A 12,903-nucleotide genomic window follows, 5' to 3' on the forward strand; every position below is an offset into this window, starting at 1 on the left:
CAAAAGAAGAAGAAGGTCAAAATTTTGCCAAAAAGAAATTTTTAACGTGTTTCATATTTGTCTGCTAATAAAAAATGCGTTTCATCAGAAAAACAGTATTTATGCCAATACGCGAAGTACTTACAAAAATAAACATACTTAACCATAACTAATATCGACCTAGTACGTGTATGAAATTTATCGTAGAATTGCGGATGTAACGTCATTGCTGAATCTCTCCTGAAACAGACAAAAACGGTGAAACGGTGAACACAAGGCCATGATTTTCAGAATGTGTGTTCCTCAAACATATTGTCATTTAACTTTGCGCTACGGACAGGCTGTTTTGTCAACGTGCATACAAAACGGATACTGCATCATGAAACTCTGATGTTTTCCAAAATACAGCCTATACAAGTGATAAATGTTTAATAATCGATTACATATAAATGCATTAGAACATTGAAGGTAAAAAAACCCTGATTTTACGTTACTTGCAGTATGACATGGTCGAACGTGTCGTGTCATCTCAGTGTTTCATGTTGAACCGTTTAGTGGACAACTTTAAAAGTCGTAACTAAATGTTTTTTCTTGTAATGTGCCTAAAGATATATATAAAAGCAAGGCATTCACAAGCTTTTTTAATAAAATTGTTAAAGAACATTTCTGTAACGAATATTTAACAAAATCTGTGAAGAGATCATTACACATCTCACACCTCCTAGCTAGCACCGGAAGGTAATGTACTAACATAAACATGTCCACTAGAGATAATAAGTTACATACGTTACGCCAAATACGCCACGCGCTTTACTCGTTGCGGCTATTTCATGTCTTTTTCATGAGTTATAAAAATCCCGTATATGAGAAAATATGCCTAGAGATGTTTTTTTATGAAATATAGTAAGGATCTGGGCATGTTTTTTTTTCTAGAGAACACCATCCTCTGCATCAAGTATCAAATTTTGCAAACACTGAAATGTTAGACTTTCATGAAGAAATCTTTCACAATTCAGGGCTTATTTGTTTCATGATCCACGTAGAGATAAAATCTCTCTCCTTGCTGTTCGATTAGTAAGCCACTCAAATCATCTGTTGTTAAATGAGCTGAAATTTTCCTCAATGGATGCTCAAGTAAGTATTCCTGTAGTAGTACTGGAAACCCTAATGACTGAACACTACTCTCTGTAAACGGATGTACTGCTTGGCGGATTGTAAACCGACATAGATTTTGAAGGCTTGAACATCTGACCACATTCGTTTGAAGCCAGTCTCTCTCCTGAAACAGACAAAAACAGTGAAAAATAAACATAGGTTTGCATCCCCGCAAGAAAATAACTGGATGAAATAATAAAAAAGAAACATTATGTACATAAATAAACAAAAACCACACGATATAGAATATCTTTCAAAATGATCATGAATACATCTTGAGACTGCTCCTTAAAAGAATATATATCTTTCTCCACAGGTATTATTGATCTTGTCTATAGATATTGTAAGAAAATTGACAACTGATCAATAAAATGATTGAATTCCCAATCAAATTTGAATCATGTACAAGTGTTTCATAATGAATTTTATACGGATTTTACCATGTATTATTAAGCTAAAAAGTACGTACTTTAAAAGAAGTTTTGTGGTGCATTAATGAAGTACGAATGTGTTCATTTCGTTCGTTGAACATTGAAAGAGCGGTCTGCAATTCCTTTGGAGCAAACGGTAAGAAATTAAGCAATAGATTGAGAAAGTAGTGCCGTCCTCTTTTAGCACCGTTCTTAAAACACGTCCGCAGCGAACATTCTTGTATCAAGTTAAACCATAGGTCCACCGAGATTCGAGCCTTTTGCAGGATAAAACTCAGCAGGTCTACACTAAAAGTATCCACAATGTCATTTACGCTGCTAGAGATATCAACAAAAGAGGCATATTCCCTGAACACGTGACAGCTGTCCTCTAAGCGTTCTACAAGAAGTTTGAGGATCTGTTGATTCTTCTGCCGAAACGCGTACGGAAAGGCTGAATTGTTGTCGTGGTATAATAGTGCTCCCGCATTTAACAAAAGCTTGCACATGCCGTAATTATTATTTTCGACGGCAAAAATAAGGGCTCCTTTAATCGTACATTCGTTGCTATATGGCATTAATCTCGTACTTTGGTTAATATCACAGCCTCGGTTCAACAGAGCTTCAACTATCGTTAATTTGTTCAGTTTAGCCGCGTACGTTAGCAGGGTCCAGCTTTGCCTCCAGGAAGAGAACGGGCGAATTTCTTCGCCGAGGTCATCGACAGACAACTCTCGTATACAATCCAACGCTTCCTGTTGTGTGCCGTCATGAAATAATAACATTGCTTTTATAGCATTGGTTATTTCTGTCTTCTCAAATCGTTTATAGACTTTCAGACACTCCGTCATCTGTGCCTGGATATTTACACCACGAACTTCCCGTTCTACGTCATCGTAACATAACTGGATGTCGTCATCGGAATAACGCCGGTTTTCAAGTATAAGTTTTAAAAGAGCAAGGTTTTCATGGCGAACAGCATTCCTCAAAATATTTCCCATGGAGTTGGAGCTTTGCAGATACAGATTTGAGCCATTCTCTACGAGCAACCGACAACACTCGAAAAAGTTTAGCTCTACAGCCAACTCAAATGGTGTGAATTTAATAAGTCTCCCATCTTGAACTCTTTCAGAATGTTTGTTCACATCAGCCCCTCTATTTATCAACAAATTAACAATATCACTTTTGCCTTTTGACACAGCATATGATAAAATAGTCCACCTAGGAACGTTCTCACCGGGAGGGAAGCTTTCGTAAATGTTTTCATTAACCTCGTTTTCATCTAGTGACAAAATGCTATTTACAGCATCAGACCACTTTCCCTCTCCCATCTCCATATGGATCTTGTTGATGGTTCTAAACTTGGAAACTCCATACCCGTATCTAAAGTGACATTTCAACCATTCAACAGAATGCATAACTTCAGGGATAATAGATTCATTATACAACATTTTTCTTAAAGTGTTTTGAACGAAATCGTTAGGACACATGGACAATATTATTTTCAGTCTGTCAAGGTACGTGATGAAGCCCGATAGGTCATCTGGGTTGTAACTTTCGATCAGTTTTAAAACAAATTCAGCACATTCAGAATAACATAACATATCATATCCACTAGAAGACAAAATCTTTATCGCTCCTTCATCGAACTTTTCAAATACAGCGTAGCCAAATATTGTTCGGCCGTTCAATGGTTTCAGATATTCGCGAGGACTATTTCCGTTCTCTAAAATTCTTCCGTTTATTAATGCTTGAATGATTTCGTAATTTGTTGATACAATTGCTTCTTTAAAAAGCTCTCGTCCTTCTTGGGAAGTGAGTTGTATTGTTTCTCTCTCTTCATTCATAAACTGTTCAATTTCTGCCAGATTTCCGCTCTTAACCGCTTTAAGCAACGTGGTAAACATGTCTTCTTTCTGTATTCTGTAAAGCATACAAAATAAAATAATAAAATATTTGCGAGTAAACGACAGAAAAAAAGACCTGTCAAGAAGTCTGCAACGTGTACTACAGTAGGACTCTTTTTGCTTCGTCTATTTATTATAAAATTCGTTCGCCGGTAACATAACTTCTTAATTAGATTTTATAATTAGTTTTAAAACATAAATTCTCCTTCTGTTTTCTTGAAGTATTTATTTAAATCCACCTTATAAACAGTAGTCATTCCTGTAAAAGTAACAGATACATTTAGTCTTACTAAAATAAAGTATTCCAGAAATGCATCAATGTTAAACACACATTTGTTGAAAAAAAACGCATGGGAAAGTTGAAGAGGAAAGAACATTTCTATATTTACATTTTACGTAGAACTCATATTTTTTATTTCTATTTAGTATTTACGATAACAGGGAAAGTACTGTTTAAATTCTTGAAATTTTCATTATGATCTTGTTCTAATTACAAATGTATATTATCCCAATTTAGATATAAAAGTAACATGCAATCCCTAGATAAAAATGTTAGTACAGAAAAGGCTATGTAAGAAAATTTAACTTACCTTTCATAATTTTACATGCCATCATTGTCATTAAATTTATAACATTGAAAGATTTTCCAGATTTCATTTATCAAAATACACATTCTTATACATGAGGAAGAATTGACCTCATGACCGATATTGCAGAAAATCGATATCAGGGGAGACAACAGCTATTTGGTATTGGTAACAGGTGACCGGTATTGCGATGTCGATATCTACTGCCTCCGGGTATTGTCACCTGGATGTTTATTTCAATATCAAGTGTAATAAAAGAGAAGGTTTTTCATAAGATAATTAAACAAGCTTAATTGAAATGTCACTGGAGTTACAAACTATGGAAAAGGGATTTTTCATTAGAAATAAAACAAGTAATTTTTATCAAAAGAATGTTTAATATGGTATTTTCTGAACCATAGCATGTTATTTTATAATAATTAAATTAATTTTTGTATCAGTATAACATATCTATCAGCAATAAAAACCATATTTTCATATAAAATTATTTTCATACGTATTCTTATATAAGAAGAATGCATATTTTAACATGTTTTCGAAAAACAATGTAACAAATCGGGTGAACATTGCTATCTGTAAACCATTTAGATTCAAGTTAAAGGCAAATATCGATGAAGACGTATATATTTAAGAAATATGATCTGATTTTACATTGTTTTAAATAACGCTGTCTTTAAGTATAATATCTGTAAAAGACCTAGGTACCACCCCCCCCCCCGGCTCAAGCTAACCTGTTTAGAGCCTCAAGACATACAGACATAATGAAATAATTAACTGAATTGAAGACGTCGATATGTTTACTGTATAGTCGATCGACATTCAGCTTATCTGTACACAAACAAAAAAACATATTTGAAGAATGTTTTTGACAGCTGTAAAAATTCCAGTAACACTGAATACATTTTCAACATTTTCAACGCTGCTTTAATTTCAATATCTGCAAATTCTAAAAGAACATTTATTCAGCGACAGAAAATTTAATGCAGATGGTGGTAGATCCTCTAATTACAGTAGAACGAAAAGTTGTGCCGACTGGCATTGTTAAAGGTGTCACAGTACGTTTGAAAGGTTTCTCTATAGACAACATTATGGTTAATATAATTGTTTCCTTTCCTTGGTACATCTTTTTATAAAAAATGTGATATCTAGATATCTAATTCCTTATAGGCCTATTTACTAGTAAAACATATATCTTCTACAATATTCTGAAAAGGAAAATGTTCAAATGTATTTGTAAACTGTATAGCTATTACCTTCTTTAAGTGTATTTTCGCTGCTATAATTTATGAATGAATGCGTAATTACATACGCTACTATAACAAAACAGCAACTGAAGAATAAGGATATTCTCATTCCATTTACGCAACTTTGGTAATGTTTTATATTGTTTAAAAACTTCAATTTAGCTATCTATCTTTAGCATTAACATTCTGTTTATAATATTATGAGATAATGCAATATATTACATTCACAACATTCTGCAGAATGTTAGTATATGCTTATGTTTTATATTAGTACATCTAGTAAACTATAGCGATGAGCATAAGTCTTGTTTGGCATGATGCCATGATATTTATTTGTAAACCTTTTGACCTGTATGCGATTTACAAATTACGTATGTATAATTGCATAACGTAAATACACACAACAACTAAACAACTTGGCAATATTTATATCTTCTGAAAACTATTAAATAATATTACATTTTACATTGTTAAATATGAAACATGTATAAAACATACCCACTATTATGGTTTTGCCCGCGGAGGTCACTAATATCATCGGTGTTAGTGTAAAATCTTATCGGCGTTACAATTAGCAAGGATTCACATCACCAATATTTGTTCAAAGTACGGCTTACGTCCCAGGATATTTTCCTTTTTCGAAAACGAAATCATGTCTTTCTTAGGAAATCGTGTTGTATTTTTAGTAACCTCTTATTTACAAGATCGAACTTGTGTATACCGCCGTAACATTTCTTCTAATATAGAAATACGGATACATATGCCAAATAGAAATCTATGTATAATTATGTTTCGCGCAGGATCGCCTTCTTAGTCGCGTTTTTGTGGTATTGGCGTATCATAGTGCTTGGACTCGTTTCCTTAAGTGAAAGGTGGTTCACGAAAATCATTTTGAGTGGATTCATTTTAGGTATCCTGTTATTCCTAGAACCTTAGTAGGAAATAATATGATACTTGTGTCATAACGTTGAATTAAAGACATCATTTTGCAATGAAATAAGTAATATTGATTTATCCTATGAAAGAGGTATACTTTAAAAGTTCAGACTAAGGAGAATCTATGATCTTTGTGAAGCTGGGCCTCCCGATCATTAATGCATTTTGTCGGGATGCTCAATAAATACCAGGAAATATGTTCTCATTGCTCCTGATATCATGAGAAAATAATAATGAATCGTTTATATAACGCAGATAAGTGAATGTTTAATTGATATTTCAGAATTATTCTTACTTTGAACGAGCAGTAAGAAATCAGTATCAACCAATAATTTGATCAATGCCACGTGCATATCGTCTGTTAGTTCTCGGATACACAAACAGAATGTCAGCAACCGACAACGATCAAGGAAATTTTTGCACCGAAACCAACTATTTCATAAGTCTTCTCACATCCCTTTAAATATCAACGAATTAACATACCCCGGTTTTTACGTTTGACACAGACTACGACAAAACGTCCCTTTACGGTTGCTCCACCAGGGAGAAGCGGTCATAAAAGTCTTCATTAACTGAGCCGCACCATGAGAAAACCATCATAGTGCATTTGCGACCAGCACGGATCCAGACCAGCCTGCGCATCCGCGCAATCTGGTCAGGATCCATCCTGTTTGCTTTTTCAAAGCCTATTGCTATTAGAGAAACATGCATCCTGACCAGACTGGTCTGGATCCATGCTGGTCGCAATTGCACTGTGGTACGGCTCAACATATTTTTATTTAGTGACAAAATGTTATCAATAGTATCACTTGACTTTCCCCAGTATGCACTTTGACTGTATTCCCATTTATCACTTAAATATAACACACCATTTTTAGATAAAACAACGATAGGTTTTCGGAATAGATAAATATGACGTTGTTTTCTTTGTAGGGGACATTTGAGTTGACAGACCATTTTACGGATGAAAGAAATAAATAAAGTGGGTTTCACAAAAAGACACCACAGTACAAAAAGTGTGTATTCTCAACAAAAAAATTGAACGGATGATAATTCTTTAGATGTCAAATGTGTTATCAAAAACAGTACTTACAGATTTTGTCGCGCGTGGGACAAATTATCTAAATTTAAATTTTCCTCCATACCTTCTTCCGTTATTTAAGCTTTTTCAAACAAATGTGCGCTTGATATCCGGAAATGACGTTCCGTCAACGTTACAGACGACATGTGTGCAATTTCCCGCCTTAAACGGAAACACAGACGTATCTTCACATAGGTCTGGATGCAAATGTAACATGGGACAATGGGACATTGAAATTTTGACCGATCAATACGATGTATGTCGTATCTTTTTAATCGCCTTTTTATATTTTTGAAATATTAATGCTTTTTGTTTGTTTTGGGTTTAACGCCGTTTTTCAACAGTATTTCAGTCATGTAACGGCGGGCAGTTAGGTATCCTGTTATTCCTAGAACCTTAGTAGGAAATAATATGATACTTGTGTCATAACCTAACCAGTGTTCCTGGATTCTGTACCAGTACAAACCTGTTCTCCGCAAGTAACTGCCAACTTCCCCACATGAATCAGAGGTGGAGGACTAATGATTTCAGACACAATGTCGTTTATCAAATAGTCACGGAGAACATACGCCCCGCCCGAGGATCGAACTCGCGACCCCGCGATCCGTAGACCAACGCTCTTACCTACTGAGCTAAGCGGGCGGGCTGAAATATTAATGCATCACAATATTCGACAATCTTATACGTTTATTTTTATATGTAATAATACTATGATTTTAAATTGTTTGTTTTATATAAAATGCAAAATGTGAGCATATTTCATGTGGGCGTGAGTATTTGACGTTACGTCTTAGGAGCTGACCATTTGAACTCCTGTGGGCGTTGGAGGGGAAGTGGTTGGGATGTTGGGGGGGGGGGGGGGTTACAAATTTTAGTTGGAGACAAGAATTTTTCTTTGCTTTATATGAAAGTAAAAATATTTCTTTTCAGAACTCAAAGGTCAAGTTATGCTCCCGACACGAAATATGACGTGCAAATTTGACCTTTGGGCTCAATTTGTGACCTTGACCTTTAATCTACAAACCTGGTTCGTGTGATCTGCACATTGCCTCACATGCCAAGTTTGAAGTCAAGACCTTGCATGGTTATTAAGGTATGCTCCGGACACGAAATATGATGGTCAAATTTGACCTTTTAGCTCAATTTGTGACCTTGACCTTTGACCTACAGGGCCGGTTTAAGTGATCTGCACATTATCTCATCGCCATCTACCTATATACCAAGTTTAAAGGCAATACCTTTGATGGTTATGAAGTTATGCTCCGGACACGATTATTGACGGACGGACAGACGCATACGCCATCACATAATACGTCCGGTTTTTGTAAGGATAAAATTATTATATATTCTTATCTTTAAGAAGGAAACATATATCCTCAAAAAGTTGTGCTCCCCTCCTCCATCTCTCTGGTCTTATGCCTGTGTATAAATAAAGGTTACTGTTCATACATTTGTAGTAGGGTAGAGTATAAGGGTGCACTTATACTTCCTTGCTATTGAGCTAGCTTTTATAGCGACGTGGTAGAGTGTCCGCCTTAGGTGTGAGAGGTCCCGGGTTTGATTCCCGGTCAGGGCTGAAGTATGATCAGCCTGTTATATTTGGCGCCCAACGTAAATAACTCACAAGTAGATATGAATGGACACCTTGGAACGTCCCATAGAGGTTCAAACTCCTGGAATTCGAGGACGAATTCTAAAATGGAGGGTGTGTATGTAGTAGGGTAGAGTATAAGGGTGCACTTATACTTCCTTGCTATTGAGCTAGCTTTTATAGCGACGTGGTAGGAGTGTCCGCCTTAGGTGTGAGAGGTCCCAGGTTCGATACCCGGTCAGGGCTGAAGTATTTTCAGCCTGTTACACATTGAAACTACACCTTACAGCTTTTAAAGCCTTATTACTTTCAGTTTATCTTGCACTCTTCAGCAGTGTTTAATAGTTAACAAGACCCATATGGAGCTGGGAGAGGGAAAGCGGATTGATGCTATAGGTGATAGTGAATGTCACCATGTGATGCATTCAAATGAATTGTCCGTTTTGTTTTCAGTAACCCCAACATAACGTTTTCATAATACAGTTTTAAAACCACTGAACATTATTGGTCAGAAGTACACAAAATATGGCCGACATTCGGTGGTTATCAAATCGTTCAAATCTCAACTTTTTGTTTCACTTCAAAACGTTAGTCTGTGGGGGTAACTAGAAGCTTAGTGATGAGTTCTTGCTTAATACTTTAGCATGATTCAAAAATAGATAGCCCACCAGAGGGAACGAGTGACGATTGTTTTAGCTACTTCTCTGAAACAACCTACATTATCGGAGTTATTGCCTCTGATAAAGTTAACTAGAAGATAAGAGGATGTTTTTCATTTACAGGTGTACATGTATTTATATATTTACTGATATACACGTATAACAGAATGTTTGAAAGTATAATGGCATGTGTGCGTAGGTGTGCATGTATAATTTATGACTGTTACAAGTAGTACTTCAAACTTAAAGCTATTCGTTTAGATTTAAAATTGAAAATCTTCTTCATAGAGAGTCATATATGAAATGCATATGCCACAAAAGAGGCAAAAACCTGTATTAACATAATACAATAAAGTTATTACAACAGTAGCTGGACCTGGGATGCTGTATTCGGCTCGAGTGGATTTTGCATATTAAATAAAAGTAGTCCGGCAACATACAATACAAAAGGTACAATACGGCTAGAAGAAGAAGGAAGAAGACCGTTTTACTCCTTTTGATTGATTATACTTTCAAGGAAATGAATATATTAATATACTAGCTGTTTATCAACTTTACAAAATGCAACAACAGCTTTTGAACTTCCCTTCTCTAATTAGTTTAAACATATTTATGCACATATGGTTATATAAACATGTCCCCTATAAACAAATTAATGAAAAAAAAAAACAAGAATGATATTCATTTATCTTTATGTGCTGATATAATTTATGGCGGGGGTAAAACCAGCGGATCGTTTCATAATGCTGACAGCCCTTTCAAAAAGTTGAAAATTGACGATCAAGACGGAAGTAGCGAAACATCTAAATGCGACTTGGAATTAATTCATTCTGCGTATGATTTCTGCAAAGTCTGTCCCGGATTGAGTCGTTATGGTTGCTGACTTCAAGTAACTTGCTCCCCTTGGCTTAAAACCCCGACCCGTATGTAGAAGCCATACAGTTACGGTTTGCAAAAAGACAGGCTGTTCTACCCAGAGGTCTGATACCTGAAGTGACACCTGGGGGAAACTCCACCATGATGCCGAAAAGTCACCACTGGACCTAAATTGCGTCGGATAAAAAATCAACAATAAAAAAACAGACAGGCGAACCTTCATTATTTATAAAAGAGCGATGGAACATGACGTTGACCCACAAATCGGAGTGTAGTGTCTAGAGAGAAGACATTTGTATATTGCCAACAAAAAGTACTGCAAGACTAGAAACAGAAAGCGACCCCCCCATCTTTATTCAAATTGAATCAAAACATCAAGCACAATTTAAAAGATTTATGACAAACAGGTTATGTAAAGGTATGAGATGTAGTTTAATGCATTGAGAAGAACTGTTTATTTCACTAATTGTTAAAGTCCCGTTTTTAAATCGATGTCAGGAGAAAATACATTTTCTCCAGAACAGTTTTGCTCTGATTTAATTTTTACTCAAGATAAAATGTTTCCTAGTGCTTGATTATAGAATTACAAGATCTCATTCTAAAATGTGAAGAGTTTCTTAAATATTGTGCAGCTTTTTAAAAAAGCATGGGATAATAAGGTTCTCAGTTAGAGTAGGAATCGAAGTTCAAATCAGTGGGCGTCCTAGTTTTAGCGACCTAAAATGTGCCGGACTCCATTATACGAAGCTAACGTTTAAGGAGGTTTGATCTTAATCGAACGATACTTCGTAATTACGACGCCATGCATTATGCATGTATACATTATACTTTATCAGTAAATTTAATTCAGTGTCAATTTAAGGAATGACACAAATCGTAAATAAACGATAAAATCACAGGGAAATATCTAACTAAACTTTCTTTTTTATTTCACTCATTTTGCGAATTTTGAACATGTGACAATAATTTTTAAACGATACGATTTCCCATAAAAACGGAATACTGTCCGCTAGAATACTGTCCGGTAGTATTAAAGAAAACGAAAGCATCGAGCCAAATCTAACAAAGTTTAATACTTTTTATGGTGTGCATAAATAAATATGAAAAGAAAAATAAATACATAAATAGATGTACAAACTCGAACTTGAAATATTTCTTTAAAAAATTATTCAAAATAAAATTTCAGAATACTGTAATTTTTAAGAGTTTTGTATTTTTACATACTGTTGGATGTTACACATAAGATAATTGAAATACAAGTTCATTTAGCAGTCTCAAAAGAGGCATTGCTTTCATTTTATTGTTCTTCAGTTACATCAGCCGACAACATAGTAATCTTCAGGTACTACTTTAAAATTGTTTCTGCCACGTCCGTTGTTTCTTTTTTGGTTAGTTTAATGTACTTGCAGTATTTCATAGTTTAAAGACTTTGAATTTTTCAACTGTGCATCTTGTAGTATCCTCTAATTCAATGGACCATTATCATGTTTCACAGCGTTTGCACACCATTTTAGTCATGAAAGTATTTTACAGTTTTTTTATCTGAAGCGGGCTAATTTCCGGCACATCAGTTTCCTGCCATGTTTATTCCAAAAAGGAAATCCCATTTAGAACAAATATGTACAGTAGAGTTAATACTTTTGTTTGATTTGTTTCACAATATGAGTAATATTCAAGTAAGTATGCAGACTAAAACAAAAAACACACAATCTATCAATGTTTCTTTCCTTTTCCGTGGGATCCGTGAGATCCGTGAGAACAGTTGGAATCTTTAGATCCTCTTCGTTTACGACCATGACCTTTTCCATGGGAGCCGTGTGAGCCTCCCGAACCTTTACGCTTATGACCCTTGCCTGGTTTATCACCCGCACATTTCAGCACTTTATTCATTTCACTGTGGCACGAACCCATTGTTTTCAATTAATCCTGTTAATATTGTTCCAAAAATATAAATTGATCACTTTAGGTGTTCGATTGCATGAAACTGCTTAAAAAGTGTCTGCACTAGCTATTCTGAATTCTCCACACATTTAATGAAGAATCCAAGTCAATGAATGGTTTTAAATGCGTTAGGCGTTAACAAATTTGTTTATGAAAGTTGTTTATTATTGACTGTCTCTTTGGAGATACCAAGTTCCCGGGTAGATGAATATGCCATTGGTCCACTTTTCTTCTGTACGCTTATTAAAGGGGAACCCTTTAGAGTAGTAATTATGTAATGTTTTGTAGCCATTCTTTTTGCACAGTCAATATCATACCTGTATTGTTCATCTTTCATAGTTAAAATATTTATATTTCTAAAAGGAAAAAAAAAGAGTTTTCATAGGCAATAATTACACATTGTGTTTTGTTAACCAGTATAATCTACTCCTGTCTCTTTATTTCAAATGCAACATTTTACAATTAGAATGTTGGACAAAATAAATACATATAAACAAGTTCTTTTTCGCAACATTTGCCTTATTTCAGACAATTAGG

At 35.0% G+C, this 12,903-nt stretch overlaps 1 protein-coding gene across 3 annotated transcripts; it reads right to left on the minus strand.

Annotated features, from left to right (window-relative positions):
• Window positions 1–143: 143 nt before the first annotated feature.
• LOC123528774 (uncharacterized) lies at window positions 144–7,426 on the minus strand. Of its 3 annotated transcripts, none has more exons than XM_053521575.1 (3): window positions 7,312–7,426; window positions 1,604–3,467; window positions 144–1,258 (listed from the first exon to the last, which is right to left on the minus strand). In XM_053521575.1, exons 1-3 carry the CDS (start codon window positions 7,359–7,361, stop codon window positions 992–994), a joined length of 2,181 nt encoding a protein of 726 aa, XP_053377550.1. In that variant the 5' UTR covers window positions 7,362–7,426; the 3' UTR covers window positions 144–991. The 3 variants fall into 3 exon arrangements, with proteins under 3 accessions (XP_053377550.1, XP_053377551.1, XP_045164697.2); XM_053521576.1 differs by having other exon boundaries at window positions 7,364–7,415; XM_045308762.2 differs by lacking the exon at window positions 7,312–7,426 and adding an exon at window positions 5,781–5,932.
• Between the last annotated feature and the right edge of the window lie 5,477 nt (window positions 7,427–12,903).

The sequence above is a fragment of the Mercenaria mercenaria genome, chromosome 13 (assembly GCF_021730395.1).
Source record: "Mercenaria mercenaria strain notata chromosome 13, MADL_Memer_1, whole genome shotgun sequence".
In the NCBI taxonomy this organism is placed as follows: domain Eukaryota; kingdom Metazoa; phylum Mollusca; class Bivalvia; order Venerida; family Veneridae; genus Mercenaria; species Mercenaria mercenaria.

Excerpts from the sequence above, each read along its gene's own strand:
- LOC123528774 (XM_053521575.1), bottom strand. The coding sequence starts at position 7,361 with ATGGAGGAAAATTTAAATTTAGATAATTTGTCCCACGCGCGACAAAAT. Across the intron at positions 3,468-7,311 it reads TCCCACGCGCGACAAAATCT|AATACAGAAAGAAGACATGT; the intron begins GTAAGTACTGTT and ends TATGCTTTACAG. Across the intron at positions 1,259-1,603 it reads ACCACAAAACTTCTTTTAAA|GAGAGAGACTGGCTTCAAAC; the intron begins GTACGTACTTTT and ends TGTCTGTTTCAG.